Genomic DNA, 22857 nt, shown 5'->3' with positions numbered 1-22857 from the left:
TTTTCAAATATTTTGGCGTTTCGTCTTTTGGAACGGAGTTCTGATAGCACGGATTCGTCTGCCCATACAGCGATCGGATCCAGTACCTCCCGTTTGGTCCATGCTGGAGCTCTTTTGCGATTCTGGGACTCCATGGTCACCTCTACTGATGAGCTCGCCACACTGGCCAAACAGGAAATTAAATTAAAAAGTTCGTGGGGCTTTTCCAGTCTACCTGGCCAGTGCATCTGAGTTCAGAGTGCTGTCCAGAGCTGTCACAGTGGAGCACTGTGGGATAGCTCCCGGAGGCCAATACCGTCAAATTGTGTTCATGCTGACCCAAATTCAACCTGGCGATGTTGATTTCAGCGCTAATCCCCTCATCGGGGGGGTGCAGAAATTGATTTTAAGAGCCCATTAAGTCGACAGAAATGGCTTCGTTGTATGGAGGGGTGCAGGGTTAAATCGATCTAGCACTGCTAAATTCGACCTAAACTCGTAGTGTAGACCAGGGCTAAGAATGTGATGGGGGCTCAACTTCTGTGTTTCTTTTCAAACACTGGATGCTGCTAATCGTCACTCTGTGCTGTGAAATGTCCACTATAACTGGATGAGTTAACTCAAGTGTAGATAACTAAACGCAGCGAGGACAACCCATAATAGCACTTTAAATAATACCTGACAGATTAGTAAATGTTAGTTTACTACAAAGCTACTCAGCTGAAGAGCTCAAATGCTATACATGCACAATAGAAAACATTACCTTTTCTAGATTACAGTTTTTTAAAATGGATAGGCTTTCTTTCTATATGTAATAGACGGCGTCAGAAGATCCATGTACCCATGTTACAAGTTTGGTCTGCTGACAAACCACATCCACAAGAAGAGGTAAATGGATTTTATTTGTTACGTAGTAACAAAAGTAGAAAAATCTGGGGCTAAAGCACTTTTTTTTTTTTTCCCTTCTGAAAAAGTGATCTTGTTGAAGCAAATAGTTCTCCCTTTTCCCATGTTTTGTGTTATCACCGGTAGGTTCTACATAACCAGCTGTCTTTAGTTTCTCAGGTCTAACCCTGTGCAAAACGTGGTCATTCTACACGGACACGATTGTTTTCTGGCACACCACTTAGGAAAACACTTGCGGCTCAGTTGAGCAGCGGCTGCAGACTGAGAGCGCTGTGGGAAGAGTACTGTGAGGCTCCCTGTTTTGGGGTACCCTGATGCAACTAGTTATCTAGTCGCCATTTGGGAGAGTTTCATTGTGTTGGAAACAACACTAACCTTGACAGAAAGGGGACCTGTACTTTTGGCCCTTCAGTGACCTCATTCTTTGCAGCTGTCTTGTGTTCACAAGTAGGTTCAAGGCTTACGTTTTGTCTCCTTCATGCTCAAAAGGATCCCACCTACTGTTGTGTGGCAAGAAGCACAGACAGCACTCCCACTCTTCCCCCTTGGAAGACAGGTTTGAAGAGTTGCATTGATAGACTTGGCCAGGGATCCCAGCTTGGCCACCTCATGTGGGAAATCAAAGGAACTGTTTTCCTGTGAAATGCAGGGCTATTAGCATAGTTCAGCCCCTCTGTAATGTAGCAGGCAATGGAGTAGCTCAAGGGGCTGAGAGAAAGATGCTCCCACTTCAGCAAATGTTTTCAGTACTCTTGCTGCAATCCTGAATGGGAGGGGTCATCTCTTTAGGCTCTGAAGCTTGATGTGTCTCGGAAGCTCTGTTACAGAGTAAGCATAGGCTCTGAGTAAGACACAGACAGGGACAATGGATTCTGCCTAAAAGTGGGGGGGTCACAAGGCCCCGGTTAAGCCAGAAGCTGGGGTGGGGGCCCCCAAGAGCAGACCCTGGCCCATGCTGTGCCCTTTTCTCCCCCTTCCCCCCCAGGGCAGGTGGAGGGTCCACGGCTCCCCACAGCTGCCTGCGTAGCTCATACCCCACTCCGGCTTCCAGCCTGGCAGTGGCGCCGAAGAGCTGGAGCAATGTAAGAGCTGCCCAGACAGCTGTGGGGGGGTGGAGACACAAGCCATGGGCTGCTCAGGGGAGGGTGGGGAGAGAGGACGGTCCATGCTCCCCACAGCTTCTCTGGGTGCCTCTTACCTGGGACGGGACTGCTTCTGGCCTGCCCAACGGGCAGGACTTTAGGGGGAAGAGGAGGAGCAGGGGGTTGAGCCCGTGGAAAAAAGTGGATGGGCCAGACCTCTTGCCCATCCTCCCTTCCGTCCTGGTGCCCCTAGTGAGAGGTAGATATGGACTTCCGCATGTGCTACATTCTGCACTGCAGGCTCATTAAGCAAAGAGGGAATATGACTCCAGCCCCTGTGTCCTCATGGGAACATGCTACCATCAGGATATTGAGAAGCTACAGGCAAGATGCAAAATGTATAGGGATGTAGCATGGTTAAAAGTGCTGATTACTGAGTAAATAAAGTATTGATCAATTTCTGAAAGATTCTCTAACAAAGTTTTAATTTTTCTAAAGTCAAGAAATACAGAAAATAAGAATTGTTATAGCTTCTGTTGACCCGAAACATAGAAAATTGTACTTAGAAGCAATTGTCTCTTGTCTCAGTATTTCCCTTGTTTTCTCTCATTTGTGACTTGAGAGAATTTGCTGCTGCTCCTGCTTGTGTTGAATGTATCATAAGCTTATATGCGCCCCATCACTAACAATAGTAGAGCACTGGGCTATTTTATTATTAGTAGAATTTTAAAAGTGGCAACACTTTTGAATGTGTGGAACTATGAAGGCTACTTTCTTCTGTGTATAGAATTACTAAATTTAAACAAACATCAGTCTTTTATCTCCTAAATGAATAGATGGTTGCTAATAAGCAGCGTAGCCAGATGCCTTGCTTTTCCGAGTGTGTGAGTGATAGAGTTCGGTAATGAGGAAATCCTTTTTTGAAAATGGCTGGCATTCTGAAGGGCTTTCTGGAGTGGCTGATGGAGGAACTAAGCTCTTGCGAATGACAATATAGAATTCTGTAATTTCCTGAGATACTGTATCTGATATTTAAAAATATTTCCTGTCTTGTTTTTAGTATTTAGACTGCCTTTGGGCCCAGATTCAGAAGTTGAAAAAAGATCGCTGGCAGGAAAGACACATTCTGAGGCCCTATCTTGCCTTTGACAGCATCCTCTGTGAAGCCCTGCAGCACAATCTGCCTCCTTTTACTCCACCACCTCACACTGAAGATTCAGTTTACCCTATGCCGAGAGTTATCTTTAGAATGTTTGACTACACAGATGATCCTGAGGTATGTGGTCTTCAGGAGGTGGAGGAAAGCGAGGGTTTTGCATACTGACATCTAAATCTACAGCAAGGGTCACAAAGCTGGTGGAAACTCAGACCAATGCAGGGTGAGACTTCCCCCGCCCCACCCCTTTTTTTATGGACTGATAACCAGTGTGAAGAATCAGCTGTGATGCTGTATGTTTTGATGCCACTGGGAAGACACCAACATGAAAAATTTACTTCGGCAGTTCATGTAATCGTACATATCAGCTTCGTTTGACAATTGAAATTTGCCAGAGTTAATATCTTAACATGTACAAACGCTTATAACGGGGGGCCAACCTATGGCTCCGGAGCTCTTTATAAGTTAATATGCGCCTCCTTGTCTAGGCACAGACTCCGGGGCTGGAGCTCAGGTGCCAACTTTCCAATGTGCCGGGGGGTGCTCACTGCTCAAACCCTGGCTCTGCCACAGGCCCTGCCCCCACTCCACCACTTCCCACCCTCTCCCCTCAGCCTGCAGGGCCCTTGCTCCTCTCCCCTCCCCCCAGAGCCTCCTGCATGCCACAAAATTGCTGATTGGGAGGTATGCGTGTGGGGGGGGGCGGGCGGCTGACATATTACTGTGGCTCTTTGGTAATATACATTGGTAAATTCTGGCTCCTTCTCAGGCTCAGGTTGGCCACCACTGATTTATAATATATGTCATAACGTACATGTAAGATGTATGATAAATGAATTTAAGGTGCACCTTTAGCTACCCTCACCTGGTCTTAGCCCACTAATCTGTCTCACTGAGATGACTTCTGATGTTCCAAACCCCTGAGTAGCTTCAAACAACTGAGTGGGTTTTTTAAAAAGTCTGCTAGAGAAACCTTCCCCCAAATGCAGAATATCCTTTTCTCCCCTCCACCAAAATTATTTACCTGGGCCCAAAGGGGGCAATGATCTGTCCTAGAACATTAATAACTTTTCTGCAAAAAAAAAGTCTCAGCATTCAAGTCTGTTACACTACCTTGCTGAGCGAGAAACAGGATCCTTATACTGTTGAAAATGGGAGAATCTCCACTTCTGATGAGACCTAGTGCTTGAAATAACTGACTTTGAATTGTGCATTTTTAGTATAGAAAACATTACTGGATTACCTGCAGAGCCCTGTACATTTAGCGTGCATGATAACTGCAGTGTTTTGTTTAACAGGCAGAGGTACATTTAAAAAAAAACAAAAAACCTTCATGAAGCTTTTAAATATTATAATATAATTGTAGAAGTTATTCTATAATATATGGTATGCATAGTATGATATCATGGTTTAAATGTTTTATTGGTACTCATTTGGGATGGCTGGCCTACCTCGTGGCTTTTGCAGTTTGTGAGTAGTGAAGTATTATGCCAGACTCTCTCTAATAAAACTGTTATACCATGTTGTCATGTATTCTATGTTTAAAAACTTTTTAAACAGTGCCAAATACTGCACACACTAATTTTGACCTCGTGTGTATTCAAAAATATTTTCTAAATCTTCCTGTTAACAGAAGCTGGTATCCTAACCATTAGGGGAAGAGCAAGTAACTTTCTCACTGCCATTGATTGCCTTTCAGGACCATTGGTATAATCTGAGAATGCATTGCCATTAAATAGCGATACATTTAGTGAACTACTCTCGTCTATTTTAGTATATTTATGTAATCCTTTCTTTACTATATCTGGAAACATGAAAAACATGCCCAGTGTGGGAGGTGAGAAGTCGGATTTACTTGCTATAAATGTGGGAAGGGGGTGCCTTGAATCTTGTTTTTTTTGGTTGATATGGATGACCTAATCTGACCTTCCTTGTGGTAGCTGAAAAGGATGCAGTATCAATGTGCCTGTTGATGCGGTCTTTATGTGTGGAGTAACTCTTATTATGAATTGTGCGTAATATTCGGAAGCAGTTGGGGTAAAGGTGGTGTGTGAGGCAATGGGGAATATGACAGGATGAAATTGTACAGAAGTGCTGAATATATTCTTGGAAGCTTAGGTTAAAAACAACATTTGAGCAGTGAAAATGACCAGTAACTGGTCAAAACAGACGCAGCTGAAATTGTATCTGGGTATTAGAACTTTAATGCAAGTGAACTGAGGTATCATCTACAAACAAGACAACCTGATGCAAAAAGCTAGATATGCGTTCTAGTGCTGTCTGTGTTTTGTTTGAAAGTGCCTTTAAGGATGTCATTTTATTTGAAACTACCCCCTTTGTATTTTAGCAGTTTAAAACACTCGATTGCTTCGAGGAAGTTTTTATACCCAACAGCAAACAAAGTGTTCAATCCCTGTGAATAATTATCTATGATAGAACTACAAAAACAACGAGGAGTCCGGTGGCACCTTAAAGACTACTAGCAGATTTATTGGGGCATAAGCTTTCGTGGGTTTAAAAAAAACCACTTCTTCAGATGCAAGGAGTGAAAATTACAGATACAGGCATAAATATACTGGCACATGAAGAGAAGGGAGTTACCTTACAAGTTGCGAACCAGTGTTGACCAAGCCAATTCAGTCAGGGTGGATGTGGTCCACTCCCAATAGCTGATGAGGAGGTGTCAATACCAAGAGAGTGAAAATTGCTTTTGTAGTGAGCCAGCCACTCCCAGTCCCTGTTCAGGCCTAAATTAATGGTGTTAAGTTTGCAAATGAATTGCAGTTCTGCAGTTTCTCTTTGAAGTCTGTTTTTGAAGGTTTTTTGTTGAAGGATGGCTACTTTTAAATCTGTTGTTGAATGTCCAGGGAGATTGAAGTGTTCTCCTGGCTTTTGTATGTTACCATTCCTAATGTCTGATTTGTGTCCATTTATTCTTTTACATAGAGATTTTTCCGGTTTTGCCAATGTACAAGGTAGAGGGGCATTGCTGGCACATGATAGCATATATCACATTAGTAGATGTGCAGGTGAATGAGCCCCTGATGGTGTGGCTGATGTGGTTGGGTCCTCCGATGGTGTCGCAAGAGTAGATATGAGGACAGAATAGGCAACGGGGTTTGCTACAGGGATTGGTTCCTGGGTTAGTGTTTCTGTGGTGAGTAGTTGCTGGCGAGTATTTGCCTCAAGTTGGGAGGCTATCTGTAAGCGAGGACTGGCCTGCCTCCCAAGGTCTATGAGAGTAAGGGATCGTTTTCCGGGGTAGATTGTAGATCGTTGATGAGCGGGAGAGGTTTTAGCTGGGGGCTGAACGTGATGGCCACTGGTATTCTGTTGTTTTCCTTGTTGGGCCTGTACTGTAGTAGGTGACTTCTGGGTACCCATCTCTCTCTGTCAATCTGTTTCCTTACTTCTCCAAGTTGGTATAATAGGACTAGTTACTTGTAACAGTGACTTTTCATATATCTTAATTCCTTTTTTAATAGGGTCCTGTTATGCCTGGTAGTCATTCGGTTGAGAGATTTGTAATAGAAGAGAATCTTCACTGCATCATCAAATCCCACTGGAAAGAGAGAAAAACGTGGTAAGAAGTCTTTTCACTGAGTGAATAAGGGAAAAGTGGTATGATACCACAATACTCCTTCCTGATTTTTTTTTTTTTTTTTTTAAGCTTTCTGTCTTAAGTATCATGACTTTCACGGGAGACCTTTAAAATCCTGAAATGACTGTTGTCCAAAAACTTGAGATGAAGTTAAGAAATTATATTCTTGCATTCCACTAAGATTTTAAATTTAAAATTGCTTCCAAAAAAGAGCCAGTAGCCTTAGTGTAGACATTTAGGATATGTCTACACTATGAAATTAGGACGGTTTTATAGAAGTCGATTTTATACAGTCGATTGCGTATGTCTACACTAAGCGCGTTAAGGTGGCGAAGTGCGTCCTCACTACCGTGGCTAGCATAGATTTACAGTAACTATCCCACAGTTCCCGCTGTCCATTAGAATTCTGGGTTAAGCTCCCAATGTCTGATGGGGCAAAAACATTGTCGTGGGTGGTTTTGGGTACATGTCGTCAGGCCTCCCTCCCTCCATGAAAGCAACGGCAGACAATCCTTTCGCGCCTTTTTTCCTGGGTTACCCATGCAGATGCCATACCACGGCAAGCATGGAGCCCGCTCATCTCACCATCACCGTTCATCTGATGGGTGCTGCTGGCAGACGCTGTACTGCATTGCTACACAGCAGCAGCTCCTTGCCTTCGCGGCAGATGGTGCAGTAGGACTGATAACCGTCGTTTCCTGGGTACTCCTGGCAGACCTCGGTGAGGTCGATTGGGGCGCCTGGACAGACATGGCTATCCTCCCGAATGGGAGCCAGAGACTCCAAGTCATTCTCTTCTTTAAGTTTCATCTCATGGAGATTCAGTCCTGCCTGGAATATCTTGTTAGCTGGAGGCTTCTGCTAAGGCTGCTCTCCCAGCTGGCAGCACCGCATGGTCACACCTACCCCAGCCTACCCCTTGCTCCCATGGCTCACGAAGCCTGGACAGTAGTAAGGAGCAGTTCAACTATAGGCTGAGCAAGTGCAGAATGGTGGTAGAGTGTGCCTTTGGACGTTTAAAAGCTCGCTGGTGCTGTTTGTTGACTAGGTCAGACCTCAGCGCAATCAACGTTCCCATTGTTATTGCTGCTTGCTGTGAGCTCCATATCTGTGAGAGTAAGGTGGAGACATTTATGGCGGGGTGATTAGAAGAGCACAGCAAGGCGCGCTGCACAGCAGAGAGGCTTTGAAAACCAGTTTCATGACTGGCCAGGCTTCTGTGTGACAGTTGTGTGCGTTTCTCCTTGATGCAAATCTGCCCCCTTTGTTGATTTTAATTCCCTGTAAGCCAACCACCCTCCCCCCCTTTGAAATAAAGTAACTATTGTTTTGAAACCATGCATTTTTCTTTCTTAATTAAAAAAAAAAAAAGATAACGGACAAGTTAGCCCAGGTGGGGTGAGGGAGGAGGGAAGGACAAGGCCACATTGCTTATTGTAGCCACACTAAAAATCAAACTGTTTGAATGACAGCCTTCTGTTGCTTGGGCCATCCTCTGGAGTAGAGTGGCTGGGTGCCCAGAGCCTCCCCTCCCCATTTTGTTGGGCACCTGGGTGAGGAGGCCATGGAACATGGGGAGGAGGGTAGGCGGTTATACAGTGGATACAGCGGGAGTCTGCTCTTGTTGGCTTTCCTGCACCTCCAACAGATGCTTCGTCATGTTCGTTTGCTCCCCCATTAGCCTCAGCATTGCATCCTGCCTCTACTCTTCACGCTCACTTAATTCTTTCCTGGCCTCTGCCACTGAATGCCTCCATGCTTTAAGCTGTGCCCTATCAGTGTGGGAGGACTGCATGAGCTCGGAAAACGTCATCACGAGTGCGTTTTTTCACCTTGTAATCTGCGTTAACCTCAGGGACAGAGATGATAGGGGGAACATAGAAACATTCTACGCTCTACGATTCTGAGGGGACTGCATGGTCACCTGTACTGCTGAGTTCGCCACGCTGACCAAACAGGAAATTAAATTCAAAAGTTCTCAGGGCTTTTCCTGTTTTTTTCCTGGCTAGTGCATCGGAGTTCAAAGTGTTGTCCAGAGCGGTCACAGTGGAGCACTCTGAGATAGCTCCCGGAGGCCAATACCATAGATTTGCGTCCGCACTACCTCAAATTCAACCCAGCAAGGTCAATTTTAGCAGTACTGCCCTCGCCGAGGAGGAGTACAGAATTCGATTTTAAGAGCCCTTTAAGTCGACAGAATGGGTTTGGTTGTGTGGACACATTCATTTTAAAATCGACCTAACTCACCTAAATTCGACCTAACCCCGAAGCGTAGACTAGGGCTTAGTGATAAAAAAGGCAGGATTAGTGTTTATGGCAATGGTTCTTGCACAATGGCTGGTAGGATTTCTAGTTTCTGTGGAATCAGAAAGCTCTGTGTTCTTGTGAAGACTTTGACTGTTACGATTAATGGGAGGATTTCGGTCTTAGTCTTTCCACTTTGCTTGTGGAAATTATCTAGAGGTAGTTATAAATTTAGTGCAAGTGGACTAGGCTTAGACTAATTGAAGAGTGGCATTATTTTCCTTTGGGATGAATGCTGGATAATGAAGCGTTCATTAAATGATACTGCAAAAGTCAGAAGGCCTGTTGTATTTTCCATTAGTTCATCTTATATTCAAATATCAATGGTAAAATAAGGGCTATGGGAAGGTGGCTCGGCAGGCACTTGCTAATGAGATACTCTTCATTTTGGTTCATGAATCAAATCCAGACAAGGCAAGTGGTGACTGGCAGGTTTTTGTCTGGTTTATATGAGCTGAGTTTGATTTCAGGTGGGCAGGTAACAACATTATTCAAACTACTGCAAAACTTATACTAGATGGTATCTTTGTTAGTAGTTTGAGTATTCAAGAATTGCATATGCATGAAAATAAACATGTCCCTCCTGGTTATGCTTCAGGCGTATCTGTGGGTAAGCGTGCACTGATGCTTGTGTTGCACCTGTTGTGTATAAATAGTTGACTTCAGTCTTCAGACTTGTCAATCTGAGAGCCTTCATGCAAAAAATGAACTGTTCCATAAATCATCATTTCTTGGTACCTAATCCATATCTAATGTGTTGCATTCTAACTCGCATGTATTTATTTTTGCAGTGCTGCACAGCTACTGAGCTATCCAGGAAATAACAAGATCCCTTTGAACTATCACATAGTTGAGGTATGCATTTTACACACTGCATCTTGTACAATGATACCTTTACTTCCTAAATAATAGACTCCAAACCGTTGTATTCCATTCTTTGGGTATTCGAGTAGCCTGAAGGCTAGGGTGTAGTTTCTCACTGTCTTAAATTATCGTCCTGCAGTTTTAATAAGTGGATCAATTTCAGTTACTTCCATTGCAATAGTATTTCAAATAATGCCATTTCTCAAGTTTTATCTGTGTTTTTTCGTAGCTGGCCAACATACTGATAGGCCATCTCTGAGATGGTCTTTTTTTAAGATTTTTAGCACCAGAAAGAACTTTGTTAAACCAAAAAAAAAAAAAACCCCAAAACCTTTGTCTCTTACTAGTTAGTTTTCTGAGTTGCTTAGAGCACTGTATGTCACGTTCCAAAAGGTTTTAGCTTTTAATTTGAAGTCAATTTCCGGCTGTTTAGTGATGTTTTTTTCCATAGTCACCTCTCCTGGTGGAGGGATTTTTAATAACTACAAATGTGAGTGAGAAGACAAATGTAGGTTCTCAGTCAGTTCCTCTATTCAGAGAACTCTCAAAGGCTGATGCAGTCATGCAGAACTTTGTACATGAAACTGGACATAAGGTTGAATGTGGTGACTTAAGTGTTAACTGCAACTTGTTTTGCAAGGCCTCTATGAAAAAGCAAACATTAAAACTAGGAAGTTCATTTAAACTTACAAGCAGGTGATAATCTTGTGGGTGAATCGCTAAACAAAATCTCTCTGGGAATTAAAGGTTTACAATACAAAATCCCCGAATATTTTTAAAACCAGAAATCTCATATTATTAGGTCAACCAAACCACCTCGTCTCTACCCCATTCAGGCCAAAGAAACAGCAGAAATGGAGATTGTTTTATCTCTCCATAATAGTTTTATCTCATCAGTGGCTACAAACCCTAAACTGCCTTTAGTGTTAATCAGAGAGTTGTTGTACAGAGCTTTGTATTGTGCTGGCTGTACACAATCTCCATAAGAAATAATTTATCATTCTCAATTAAAGACTGCTTAAAGGCCTTCAAAAAATTCCAAATCAAACGTATGCAGGGGCCTTCTCTTCAGTCACTAATCTGAGTAGGATTTGAAAGTAATAAGGTTTGTAGGTAAGAAGGTAACAAGGGGAAATGGAAAGTGGGTGTTACAGGTTGCTTGACCATGACTGGTAATCATCCTGTCTATGAATGTGTCTTTAACAAAACTTCAAAGTTCTTAGGTTTCTTTTGTCTGAGAAACTGGAAAATTCAGTGTTGGTTTAAAAAAAAAAAAAAAAAAAAAAGAAGAAAACTGCTATGCTCTTGTAAGGCCTCTAACATTCAAGTCAGTGAAACATCACTTTCAACCTTAATACCAGTTTAACGAATGCTTTTGTCTGGGGAATTTCCCTTTTTAAAAAGTTATTTGAATAATAGAAATAATGTAAACTAACGAATAGAAAAGGAAAATGCCCTTTAAGTTTCGATACATGTGTATTACTGCCTCACTAATGAAGGGATAAGGTGCTCCATCTTTCTTCAAAGTGCCGTGCAAACCATGCCCAGTTGCTTAAAGGTGCTAGGTGCTTAAAGGATTCATGGCATAGGCCCTAGGATTTAGCTCTCTTCATCCCATAAAGTTTCTAAAGCCAGGCCTAGAACTCTTCCTTCCTCATTACAACTAGCTGTAAAAAACTCCAGGTTAGCCCCTCAGGTATGGGGCTTCTGTCCTGCAGTTGATCTCTGATGAACACTGCAGGTATCTAGCATTCAGTGCCTTGATGCATTTGGTACCCTGTCAGCACAAGACACTCAAGTATGTGGGTTAAGTGATGGCCCAGTGTACCTTTCTGTGTGCTGGATGTGATGTTGGTGGAGTGGAGTCATCAGTTTGAACTTGATAGTGATCATCCTATGGTTCCTTGGAGTACTGATGGTACTTACGAAGCAGGATGTGCCAATCTGGAGTTCCCATTTCAGCATTTAGTGACCTCTGGCATTTCATTTTAGAAACTTGGTCTTGTGCACCACGTCTTGGGACACAGACCAGCCTCAATTCTGAGGCTGGGTTAAATGAAACTGTTGTTCAATCTTAACTGTAGTTACGTGCCCTCATTCCATCATAAACTTACTTAAATCAAGAGATTCTGACTAATGATCCTTTTGGGAAAACTAAAAGTTTTACCTTATTGTCCAGGAATAAGTTTAATCTTTTAACCTTCTTTTTTGGCTTAAGAAATTCAAGTTGAAAGCACAGCCACTCTTTAAGATGCTAACACATTTCTTATGTAACTTTTTTTTGGAAGTCCATATGATTAGGCATTTATGATGGGAGAAAGCAGTGCTGTTGTAAAGGCCAAGATGGCAATTATGCAAAATACTTGTATTTCATTTTACAACTTTCTCAGTCCAGAAGCAAATTACCTTAATTTCCTTGCTGTTCTTTTGACAGGTTTCAGAGTAGCAGCCGTGTTAGTCTGTATTCGCAAAAAGAAAAGGAGTACTTGTGGCACCTTAGAGACTAACAAATTTATTAGAGCATAAGCTTTCGTGATGCATCCGATGAAGTGAGCTGTAGCTCACGAAAGCTTATGCTCAAATAAATTTGTTAGTCTCTAAGGTGCCACAAGTAATCCTTTTCTTCTTACTGTTCTTGGTTCTCTTCTAATACTGCAGTAGCTCCTGCTGTAAGCACTCTAAACTTCCTCTTTTGATTGTTCGTAACTTTGGAAAACATTACTTTTGGGCTGCAGTCTTCCTGGCTTGGTTTCATCAGAGGTGAAATTAGTTTTGGAATCTTTGAGTTAAATTGGTTAAGTAGACATTTGTACATGGTGTTTCCTAAATCACTATGTTTTAATTAGAAATTTTGTGCATACTTAACTCAAACAGCTGTCTAGTTTGAGCTTGCCTCATTTAGGAAACATCTGTACTTGAAGCAGTGTTTGTCCGTTTTAAAAACTGAATGTTTAAATTGAATGTATGCACAGTAGAATTTACTGTTAAGTCTTAATGATACTTCTAAAGCTAGAATCTCAGAATAATAGAGTGCAGTGAAGTGCTTTCACTTTGGATTGATCTTTAACTCTTGTGTAGAATTTGAAGTGGCTGGGTTCTAAGGTATCCGGGATCTCCATCAAGGACACACTAGGGTCATATGGAGAACTTACAGCCCATTAAGTATTTTCTGTCCTTAAAGGAAATGCAAAGGCATTAGCAGACTAATGCTAGGAACACTAGAGTTGAATGAACAAGCAATCAAGCCTAGAAGGCCAGGGTTTATGTTGAAAATTGAACCTTAGTTGTGCCTTTTTGCAGTATTTTAGGGAATACAGTAACTCCTCACTTAGTCTTCCTGGTTAACGTTGTTTCGTTGTTAAGTTGCTGATCAATTAGGGAACATGCTCATTTAAAGTCATGCAGTGCTCCGCTCTTACGTTGTTTGGCTGCCTGCTTTCTCCACAGCTGGCAGCCTCCCTACGCCCTCCCCACCCCCCCCCCGCAGACCCCGTGGGTCAGCGCATTTCCCCTCCTGCCCCCGGCAATCAGCTGGCTTGCAGCATTTAGGAGGGAGGAGCAAGGACTTGGCATGCAGTCTTCTCCTCCCTCCCCTGCCTCCTGAACAATGCAAACCAGCTGTTTGCCCCGAGGGGCAGGAGGGAGGGGGAGCCTGCATGCCAAGTCCTCGCTCCTCTCCCCCCCCAGCCCCGCAAGCCAGCTGATTGTCAGGTGTGGGGGGGAGCGAGGACTCGGCCTGCCTTCCCCCTCCATCCCCTGTCTCCTGCCCATGGGCTTGCAGTGTTCAGAAGGGAGGGGGGAGGAGCGAGGACACAGCGTGTGAAGTAAAGGGGGAAGGAGGGAGAGAAGAGGTGGGTCAAGGGTGGGGGCTTGGGGGAAGGGGTGGACTGGATGGGCCGAGGGTTGAGCCCCCTGCCCTTGGCAAAGTCAGTGCCTGTGCTTGCAAGAACAGCAAGAGGAGCAGCCGGACAATCCATCCTCTTCCACTCTCTGACTCTACCACCTCAACCAAGCTTCATACTCAGCAGTGATGATTGTAGTATTAAATTGCTTGTTTAAAACTTATACCTGTATTAAATTGCTTGTTTAAAATGTATATAATGCCTTTTGTCTGGCAAAAAAATTTCTTCCCTGGAACCTGACACCCCCCCACCACCCTTTTACATTAATTCTTATGGGGAAATTGGATTCGCTTAACGTAGTTTCACTTAGTCGCATTTTTCAGGAACATAACTAAAGGTTAAGTGAGGAGTTACTGTAACTGCTTATCAAATAAAATTACATATGGAAAAGAACACTTGAGTTGCAAAGTCAGAGACTGAACCTGAATTCTGGCATATCCTAATTGGCAATGTTGTAGCTGTGTTGGTCCCACAATATTGGAGCGACTGTGTAATATCTTTTATTGCACTGAGTTCTGTTGCCAACACAGAGTTCTTTAGCTGTGACACTGCATACCTTTCCTAGATACAATATGGGCAGATTGTTAAGCGTATAAGGAACTAACATATTGCAAGAGACCATTCAAGGTGACGCAGGGAGTTAACACCTCTCTAATAGTATGAAAAAGGAGGGTTAGTGAATCACAGCTTGTAATTATGAGCCATAAATCCATTGTCTCTGAGTCCATGATTTTTAGCTTCTAGCTAAAGTTATGAATTTAAGTTCTCAGGCTTGTTTTTAAGGTGTTGTGCAGGCTTTTTTTGAGGATGAGGACTGAGAGGTCTGATATGGAGAGATGGTTTTCGTTAAAAATGTTTGCCCTCAAGTTGTCTGGCATTTTTGTCTTTTATCATTTTTTCCTGTGACTTCATTCATGAGCTTAGTGATTGTCTCGTTTCACCCATGTTGTTGTTGTTGGGGAATTAAGGTTCTCTAGGCATTCTTAATTTGATCCCCTGTGTTCTTATCCATTATGATAGTCTTTATTATATGATCACATGTAATAAAGGATCCGTACTTGATTCAGTGTGCAGAGAAGTGTGTGGCTTGACTCTTTCTTTCAGGGTACTTAGCACTTTAATGAATTTCATGTACTTGGAGCACAGCTCTCAATGACTGCAGTTGAAGTTGAGTGTGCTCAGCACTCTTACAAATCAGACTCCAGATGTCTCAGATTGGGCACCCAAAAGTGAGAACAGTGAATACTTGTGAAAATTTGTTTTGTGACTTGCCCATAATTGCACAAACACTGTGGCAGAGACAGGGATGGAATCCAGTACTCAAGGGTTGCATTTAATTTTCTAAACCCATCAGACCATCCTTTCTTCTCTTCACTATACCGTTCAGCTTCTGAAACAAGCGTGTCCGGGGTCAGACAGAAGACAACAGCCTCATTAACTGTACAGCCCTGACTTCATTCCCTTAGCACAATTCATCCTGCTCACTGAATGAGGCAGGAGTTATCAATACGTACACACAAGGGAGCCAAAATGAGGTTGCACAGGCAACCTTAATTTTGTTTTTTCCTTCTCTTGGCTGCTTGCCAGCATGAGATCATGGGGCACACAGATGAGTCTCCCTGCTTGCAGTGCCTGTGCCTCATGTCAGAACAGCCCTTGGCTTTCAGGAGCCTGGAAAGTCCTGCTCATCCCCAGAATGGAACATGCTTAATACAGATGGGATCTTCAAAGAACTTAGCCTCTAATCTCTAATATGTCTCTACTAAGCATGTACAAACTGCAACTTTTATTGGCTTATAAATTGGCCAGATTGAGGCAGATTTTCCTGAGGACTGCAAATGGCAAATTCCTGACATCAGGGTGACTCCCTTCCAAAAGATGGAGGTGCTGGAACGTCTCACTGAAATGGTTAAGAATTTTTTTTAATATGGATAAAACTTATTTTTCCAAACTTCATTCTGTGAAAGGGCTGAACCATTTGCTGCAATTTCCCTCCGCCCGCACCCCCCCCAAAAAAATCACCTTCATGCAGATCCAAATACCTGTTGTGGAGAATTTCAGACCAAACAATTTAACTTTAGAATCTTGACAATCAACTGAAAACAGGGTGTTAAAACAAGTGTTTGGCATCCTGAACTGTAGACCTGTGCTACTTGTATCAGTACAGATTGGATCTAATACAAATGTACACATTTTAAATTATAATACAGTGCAATTTTCAGACTGTTTTTTTTTAAATCTCATAGAAACTTGCAAAATAAGACAAGCTTAAAAAAAATTACTTCAGTAGCATTAATATTTAAAGCAATCAAGTTGAAACTTTGTTTTGTAGTATAGTTTGGAATGCTCCTAACTACTGAACTTGCTTTCTTTCAAATAATTTAATTTATAGATTTTTTTTTTGCAATATCTGAGGACAACATCAACTTAAATATATTTTAACTGATTTACTTAACTCCTTTAAATAAAAACTAAATGCTTTATTTTCCCCTTTTTGCTGTTTTACCTTCTGTAACTTCTCTAGTTTGGGTCATGAAACTTAACTGTCTACTTTTGTTTATAGTTTCGCATTCAAGTTCTTAGTGATGCAATATTTTGATTGTAGACAATGTAGAACAATAACTCAGTTTAAAAAATGTTTTAATTGATAGTTTTACAAGACTCCTTTGTTTACAAGCCAATAGGGGCTCAAACTTAAGATGTCTCTCTCAAAATCAAGCCAACTTGGAAGACTGTACAGTAAGCTACTGTAGGGGTGTTGAATGAGTGGGAGAGTGGCATTTAAGGTGGTGGGGTTTTAGTGTCTCACGTGTTGAGGGTCCTGAATGGGTCTTGCAGTAGTTCTTATTGCAAAAACTTTCACAAGGCTGCGGGTGAATAGTATATGCATGCGCTCAGTAGGAGAGGCATTCTTTTGGAGCTATCCATTTTGTAAATACATCTTATAGTCCACATAGCAAGAGTTTAACAGATAAAACGTGCCTTATTTGTGGTGTATAGTCACTTGATACTGTTGTTCGTCAGAATTGTGCAGACTCGGACATGATGATGGAAATGTGTGCATGTGTCTAGACTGGGCTCTGATAACATGTTTTTTCCCTCCTTACTCCCCTCCCCCCCCCACCCAGGTAGTATTCGCAGAACTGTTTCAGCTTCCAGTTCCACCACACATTGAGGTCATGTACACAACACTTCTGATTGAATTGTGCAAACTTCAACCTGGCTCTTTACCACAAGTTGTATCCTTTCCTTGTTGTTGAGGAGCACGGTAGCTTTGAATGTTTTTTCCTTTGTTCTCTGGAAAACATAAATTTTAGCAGTGACTCTTTCCTTCTCCCCTTATTCAATTGAATAAAACAATCAAATACTTTGCCCATCAGTACTGGGTATGTGAAAGAACAATGCAGACAAATAGCCATTGTAGTTCTGTTACCCTAGTCTCTAGTGTCAAAGTGATGGGGAAAATCTCCAGTGTTTTAAGCATTAATTTTAAAAATAAATCCCAAATGCTAGAATAGAGATGATTGTAATTATTCTGTATCATTGAATCATAATGCAGGAAACACTGTCGGTAAACCTGGCATATTTACTTCAGTTAACAGAGCACGTTGGTTTCTCAGTTACTATGTCTCTGCGTATTAACTCTTTGTTAATACCAGGGTCTAAAATTAGATTACAAATAGCAGCAGCATTTGTGTAAGTTGTACCACTAGAAATTTCACTTGAAAGTGAATAGAGCTTCTAAGGCTTGTTAATGTTGAGATCACTTCCTGATCAACAGCAAAATGAATGTTGTTTTATAAATAAACTTTTTTAAAAGTAAATTGTTAGACTGTATTCTCCTTACTTACCTGCAAAGACTCAGGTAAAGATCTTTGTCCTGAAAGAGACAAGGACATCACTTAAACAGTGCAGGTAGTTTAAAAGTCAGTATGGTTTAAGACTGTTATGCAATATCAAGTTTCAGATCCTATTGTGTTGTGTTTTACAGCTTAGATAAAGTTCCTGAAATTTAGAGTTAAGTCTTTGACACACTTGTATCTGTGGTGTCATAACCTGAAATGAACCAACTTTAAAGGCTCACTCTGGCTTCCAGAAGATTAATGTTACAAAAAATGTAAAATTGACCGTGGATGACTTGATTGGGTGAAAATTTTCAGTCTGTTTCTAACTCAACCCAGATTAATAGATTTAGCATATACATTTATGCAACAAGTTTGTCACTGAAATAGCTGCTGCAGTTTTCTTGCTGCAGAATAGCAGGGATGTCGTCCCCTTGCTATCTTATATTGTCCCATGTCTTTAAAAATATTAGCAGTTAAGAATCATGGAGGACTGTCATCCATTTTTGAGCTGCCTTCTGTTTAAATTCTTCCCAAAAATCTCTGCTAATCCTAGTGGTGAAAACAATGTGTCAAAACAAGTGCAGTATTCAGAGAAAAAAAGATAAAAATGAGTGAAGGTGGTTTGTTCTTGTTGCTTCTTACTGAGTTCTTTAGTGTGTTAGACTGCATCCTCTCCAAAAAGCTCTGTCTCTTCAGAAGCCAGAGTGCTTTGAGGTCACTGAAATTTGGGTCTCCATAATAAACTGGATGGCAGCAAGTATCACTAGATGTGCAGCTTCCGTTGTCTTGTAAAGTACTCTTTATGAGCAGAGACAAGTGTCTACCTATTGGGAAAACTGCAGTTTCTCTGTTTCCTGTGAAATTACCAGGACTTGCCCCAGCTTGGGATAGTTGAAAAGTGAGATGTTACGGGGGGTGGAAATCCTTCTGCAAGCCTTCCTAGGAAATGGAAAGAGTTAGTAGTATAAGCTCTGAGTTATTGGACTCCTCTTTACCTTAATTAGACACTTGTAGCTTGCACAAGCCACAGAAATGCTGTACATGCGCTTGGATACCATGAACACTACGTGTGTAGACAGGTAAGTGCTTATGCATTTCAGGAACATCGGAATGTTTTCCTCATTGTACATTGATGGATTGAAAATGAGTCACATTAAATTCTTCCTACTACCTATTGGCTCCATAAAAAACCAACTGTAAATCCTAAGTAGAGCATTTAACATTTGAGCTCTAGTCTTGAGCCTTCTAAACTGAAGGATGGGTGTCTGAAGGACGGGCATCTACTTAGCATTTGCTCACCTTTCTCTGCTGTCTGCTGAGACCCTTCTCTCCCTACTCTCAGAAGGGCAGTTGCCTTATACTGCCAACCCACTGCCCTCCAGATCACTGCTCTGCTTACAAGCATGGTGCAGTTATGAGTTCAGTCCACACTCTGCTCTGCTGATGCATGCCACTTCCAGCCTCTGGCCTGAGGGAGGGGTTGAGAGTTGGTTTACAGTGGGATAGCAGGCTAAAGGAGGGTGACAGTTCATTGTTCTAAGGGTTACATGAAGCTTGTGAAACATGTAAGAATTGCAATTGCTATGGAGAAAATCATTAAGACAGTCTACATATTTGCAGTTAGCTATCTTTGCTTATGTTAATAAATTGATGTAATTGGGCCAATGTGGTGAATCTGACAGAGTATGAGACTATCTCCATTCTGTCTCAAAGGCCAAAGTGACTCTCACTAAACCTAAGGTGTGACTGCACTTACGGCAGTGTGTAGAATGCAGACACTACACGCCCCCACAGCGTGGGTATAAATAGTGTAGACAGCGCAGCGCTGCTTAGGTGTGCAGAGTACAGACACACCAGAACTTCAGGGTACATACTCTACATGGCTCTCTACGTTCCCAAGAAGTGCCTGTTTCTAGCAGTGTAGTGTTCTGCTGCTGGAGCTTCTCCCCACTGCCACATGTAGCTACAGGCATCCTACACATCGCTGAAAGTGTAGACACGGCCTTAATGTTTGGTATCTAAGAACACACGTTAAGTTTACTCCTTAGAGGTGCCTTATAGACCACTAAGATGGAGCCACCTGGAACCAAATAACAAAGTTTTGTTATTATTTTGGTGGGAGCTTAGGTAGTGGGCTAAAACTGCAGAGTTGTCACTTTTCATTCTTCCTTGTTTGATGCTTCATGGACTCCATGTGAATTTTATAAGTGTTGCAGGCTAGTAATTGCTCTAAAACCATAAGTTGTGACCTGATTAATTAGTGGCTTCTAGTAATTGAAAGAAAAGCTGTATCTTACAAAGGACTGTGTAAAGACAGTTATCTGCCAAATAAGAGAAACTACTCTGCATGCGTGAATCATATTTTAGCTGATAAAATAGTGACAAGAATGAAAAAGAAAAGTCTAATAACCCCTTTTGAAATTGCCTGTTACACTTTTATATGAATATATGACCAAAGACCTTTGTAGATAGATTTATACACTTGACAAACTTGGCTTCATTTGGAGTTCAGTGCTTAGCAAGTATTGGAGGTGGGGGAGAGGCTGTGTAAGGGGTGATTTTCAAAAGTGCCTAGGGGACTTAGGAACACAAGTCTCACTTATTTGCAATGGAAATCCCAAGTCTCATGCACTGCTGAAAATATTCCACTTAACTTGGGCACCTAAAGCAAAAAAGCTAAACATTGTTGACCTTAGTATACCAGCGTGTTTTCGTTCCGTCATAAACGGTGATTTAACATGAACTCTGACATACCAGACATGAGTGTGCCTTTTAACCTGAACGGGTGACTCACTAATGACTCTTACTCTGAACTTTTCTTTCTGTTCATCATTTTTTGGGACACATTTTTCTCGACTATTGAAATGGCTCTAGGCTTGCCTTTGAAAAGTGTAATTGGATCTCTCATCTAATTTTTTGTTCTGTGAGTTGTTGCATATTTAATGGAACTATAACATTTCCCTCTTTAAAAGGTTCATGAACTGGTTTTCCCACCATCTGAGTAACTTTCAGTTCCGTTGGAGCTGGGAAGATTGGTAAGTTTCTTTTGGGGTCCCCATTTGAGCCATTTGTATTGCATACAACTTTCGAACGTATCCAGAACTTGCCAGTGGTGCTGCTAATAGTTGTCCCCAGCTATCTGTAGTTAACATCTCTCTAAAGCACTAATCACCGTAGCATCCTCACCATCGTGCCTTAACTTCATAACCATTTAAGTTTAGACAGGACACAAAATACTGTCCTTGTGTAACTAATATATCACAATCTGCTTAATACATTTAAACCAGTGTTTATTGTAATTAGAAATCACTTATTTCAATATGTATTTGCGAAGTTGAGACTCCATGTTGGAGTACAGCACTGATTCTAAGAACAGATTAAGAATCAATGCTTATTAAATACTATCAAATGCTTGTTAAATGTTATCAAATTTTGCACTTTGACAGGTCAGATTGTCTTACTCATGACCTTGACAAGCCCAAACCCAAGTTTGTAAGAGAAGTCTTGGAAAAATGCATGAGGTAAGTGAAGCTTTTGAACACACCACTTTAGGAGCATGGTATTTACGATGAAGTTTGTCTGATAATAGTATCTAAAAGTAAACAATGAACCAGATTCCTTTCAACTTTGTGCCTTTATATGTACTTATGAACTCTTTCCCATACAGCACATTCTATTCATTCATGTTTTCAGTAGATGTGTCAATCTGTTTTGTTGTCTTGGCTGATAAGACTCCTGGAAATATGCCAGTAATGGGACACTCCCACTCTTCTAATAAGTTGGAGAAGTGATGCCTTTAAATAGGAAGTGAAATATTCACACCTACAGTTCACTTTTAGATGCAAGTCCAGAGTGTTAGACACTCCCTTTACTTGGACTTAGGTGATAGAAGTTGATTGTGGGGGGTGGCAGAGGAAGTAATGTTGCTGGAAAGTATTGGTCATTCATAAACTAAATGTAGGAAAGAACATACTTTTGAGTTCTACCTTATTAATGGATTTCAAGTAACACAGGGCCTAATTTGATCGGTGATGAGGATCCAGGATTCTCATTGACTTAAAAGGAAGTTGCCAGTGCTCAGGATTGGTCCAGCAACTGGTGATGGGGAGGGAATAAGGGTAACATTTTTCAAAGTGCTTAAGTGACATGGGCTTGGTTGACACAACAGTTAGGTTGATGTAAGGCAGCTTATGTGAATCTAATTATGGTGGTGTCTATGCTACAGCCTTGCTCCCACCAGTGTGAGTGCCCTATTACACTGACGACATCAGACCTGCAAGAAGCATGGGGCTTATGTCCATGTAGTTAGGGCGACTGTGTCTGGGTAGACGCTGCATTGCTTCATTGGCTAAAATTCTTGTCAGTTTCACAGCTCTGTGCTGGAGCTCTGAAATTGACAAGAAAGGTGGGTAGATTTTTCTGCTGTGAACCCTGCACCTGGCTTATAGCTGGGGTGGCTTGGGGGTCCAGGTAGAGCCCAGCTGCCCCCCAAACTCCCAGCTACCTGCTCCAAGCAGGCTGCTTCCCGGGCTCCCCTCTCCCCGCCTGGTAGTTGAAACAATAGTAAATAATAAAATTGTCAGACACACAGAAGAACATAAATTGTTGCGCAAAAGTCAACATGGTTTCTGTAAAGGGAGATCACATCTTACTAATCTATTAGAGTTCTTTGGGGGGGGACGACAAACATGTGGACAAGGGAGATCCAGTGGACATAGTGTACTTAGATTTCCAGAAAGTCTTTGACAAGGTCCCTCACCAAAGGCTCTTATGTAAATTAAGTTGTCATGGGATAAGAGGGAAGAACCTTTCATGGATTGAGAACTGGTTAAAAGACACGGAACAAAGGAATAAATGGTAAATTTTCAGAATGGAGTGGGGTAACTAGTGGTATTCCCCAAAGGTCAGTCCAAGGACCAATCCTATTCAACTTATTTATAAATGATCTGGAGAAAGGGGTAAACAGTGAGATGCAAAGTTTGCAGACGATACTAAACTGCTCAAGATAGTTAAGACCAAAGCAGACTGTGAAGAACTTCAAAAAGATCTCACCAAACTAAGTGATCGGGCAACAAAATGGCAAATGAAATTTCATGTGGATAAATGTAAAGTAATGCACATTGGAAAAAATAACCCTAACTATACATACAATATGACGGGGGCTAATTTAGCTACAACTAGTCAGAAGAAAGATCTTGGAGTCATTGTGGATAGTTCT

At 41.8% G+C, this 22857-nt stretch overlaps 1 protein-coding gene across 5 annotated transcripts in view; it reads left to right on the top strand.

Annotated features, from left to right (window-relative positions):
• NCBP1 (nuclear cap binding protein subunit 1) overlaps positions 1-22857 on the top strand; it is a 60905-nt gene that overhangs the window by 14598 nt on the left and 23450 nt on the right. For 4 of the 5 annotated variants that reach the window (XM_038402534.2, XM_043515370.1, XM_038402535.2 and 1 more), the window contains exons 7-14: positions 798-867; positions 3028-3243; positions 6609-6706; positions 9820-9883; positions 16923-17033; positions 18654-18718; positions 20612-20674; positions 21086-21160. In XM_038402534.2, coding sequence (XP_038258462.1) covers positions 798-867; positions 3028-3243; positions 6609-6706; positions 9820-9883; positions 16923-17033; positions 18654-18718; positions 20612-20674; positions 21086-21160 — 762 coding nt within the window. The remainder of the gene's footprint in view (positions 1-797; positions 868-3027; positions 3244-6608; positions 6707-9819; positions 9884-16922; positions 17034-18653; positions 18719-20611; positions 20675-21085; positions 21161-22857) is intronic. The other variant, XM_043515372.1, reaches the window with a different exon arrangement.

The sequence above is a fragment of the Dermochelys coriacea genome, chromosome 5, assembly GCF_009764565.3.
Source record: "Dermochelys coriacea isolate rDerCor1 chromosome 5, rDerCor1.pri.v4, whole genome shotgun sequence".
NCBI classification, from domain to species: Eukaryota; Metazoa; Chordata; order Testudines; family Dermochelyidae; genus Dermochelys; species Dermochelys coriacea.
This window is presented reverse-complemented; position numbering and strand designations above follow the sequence as displayed.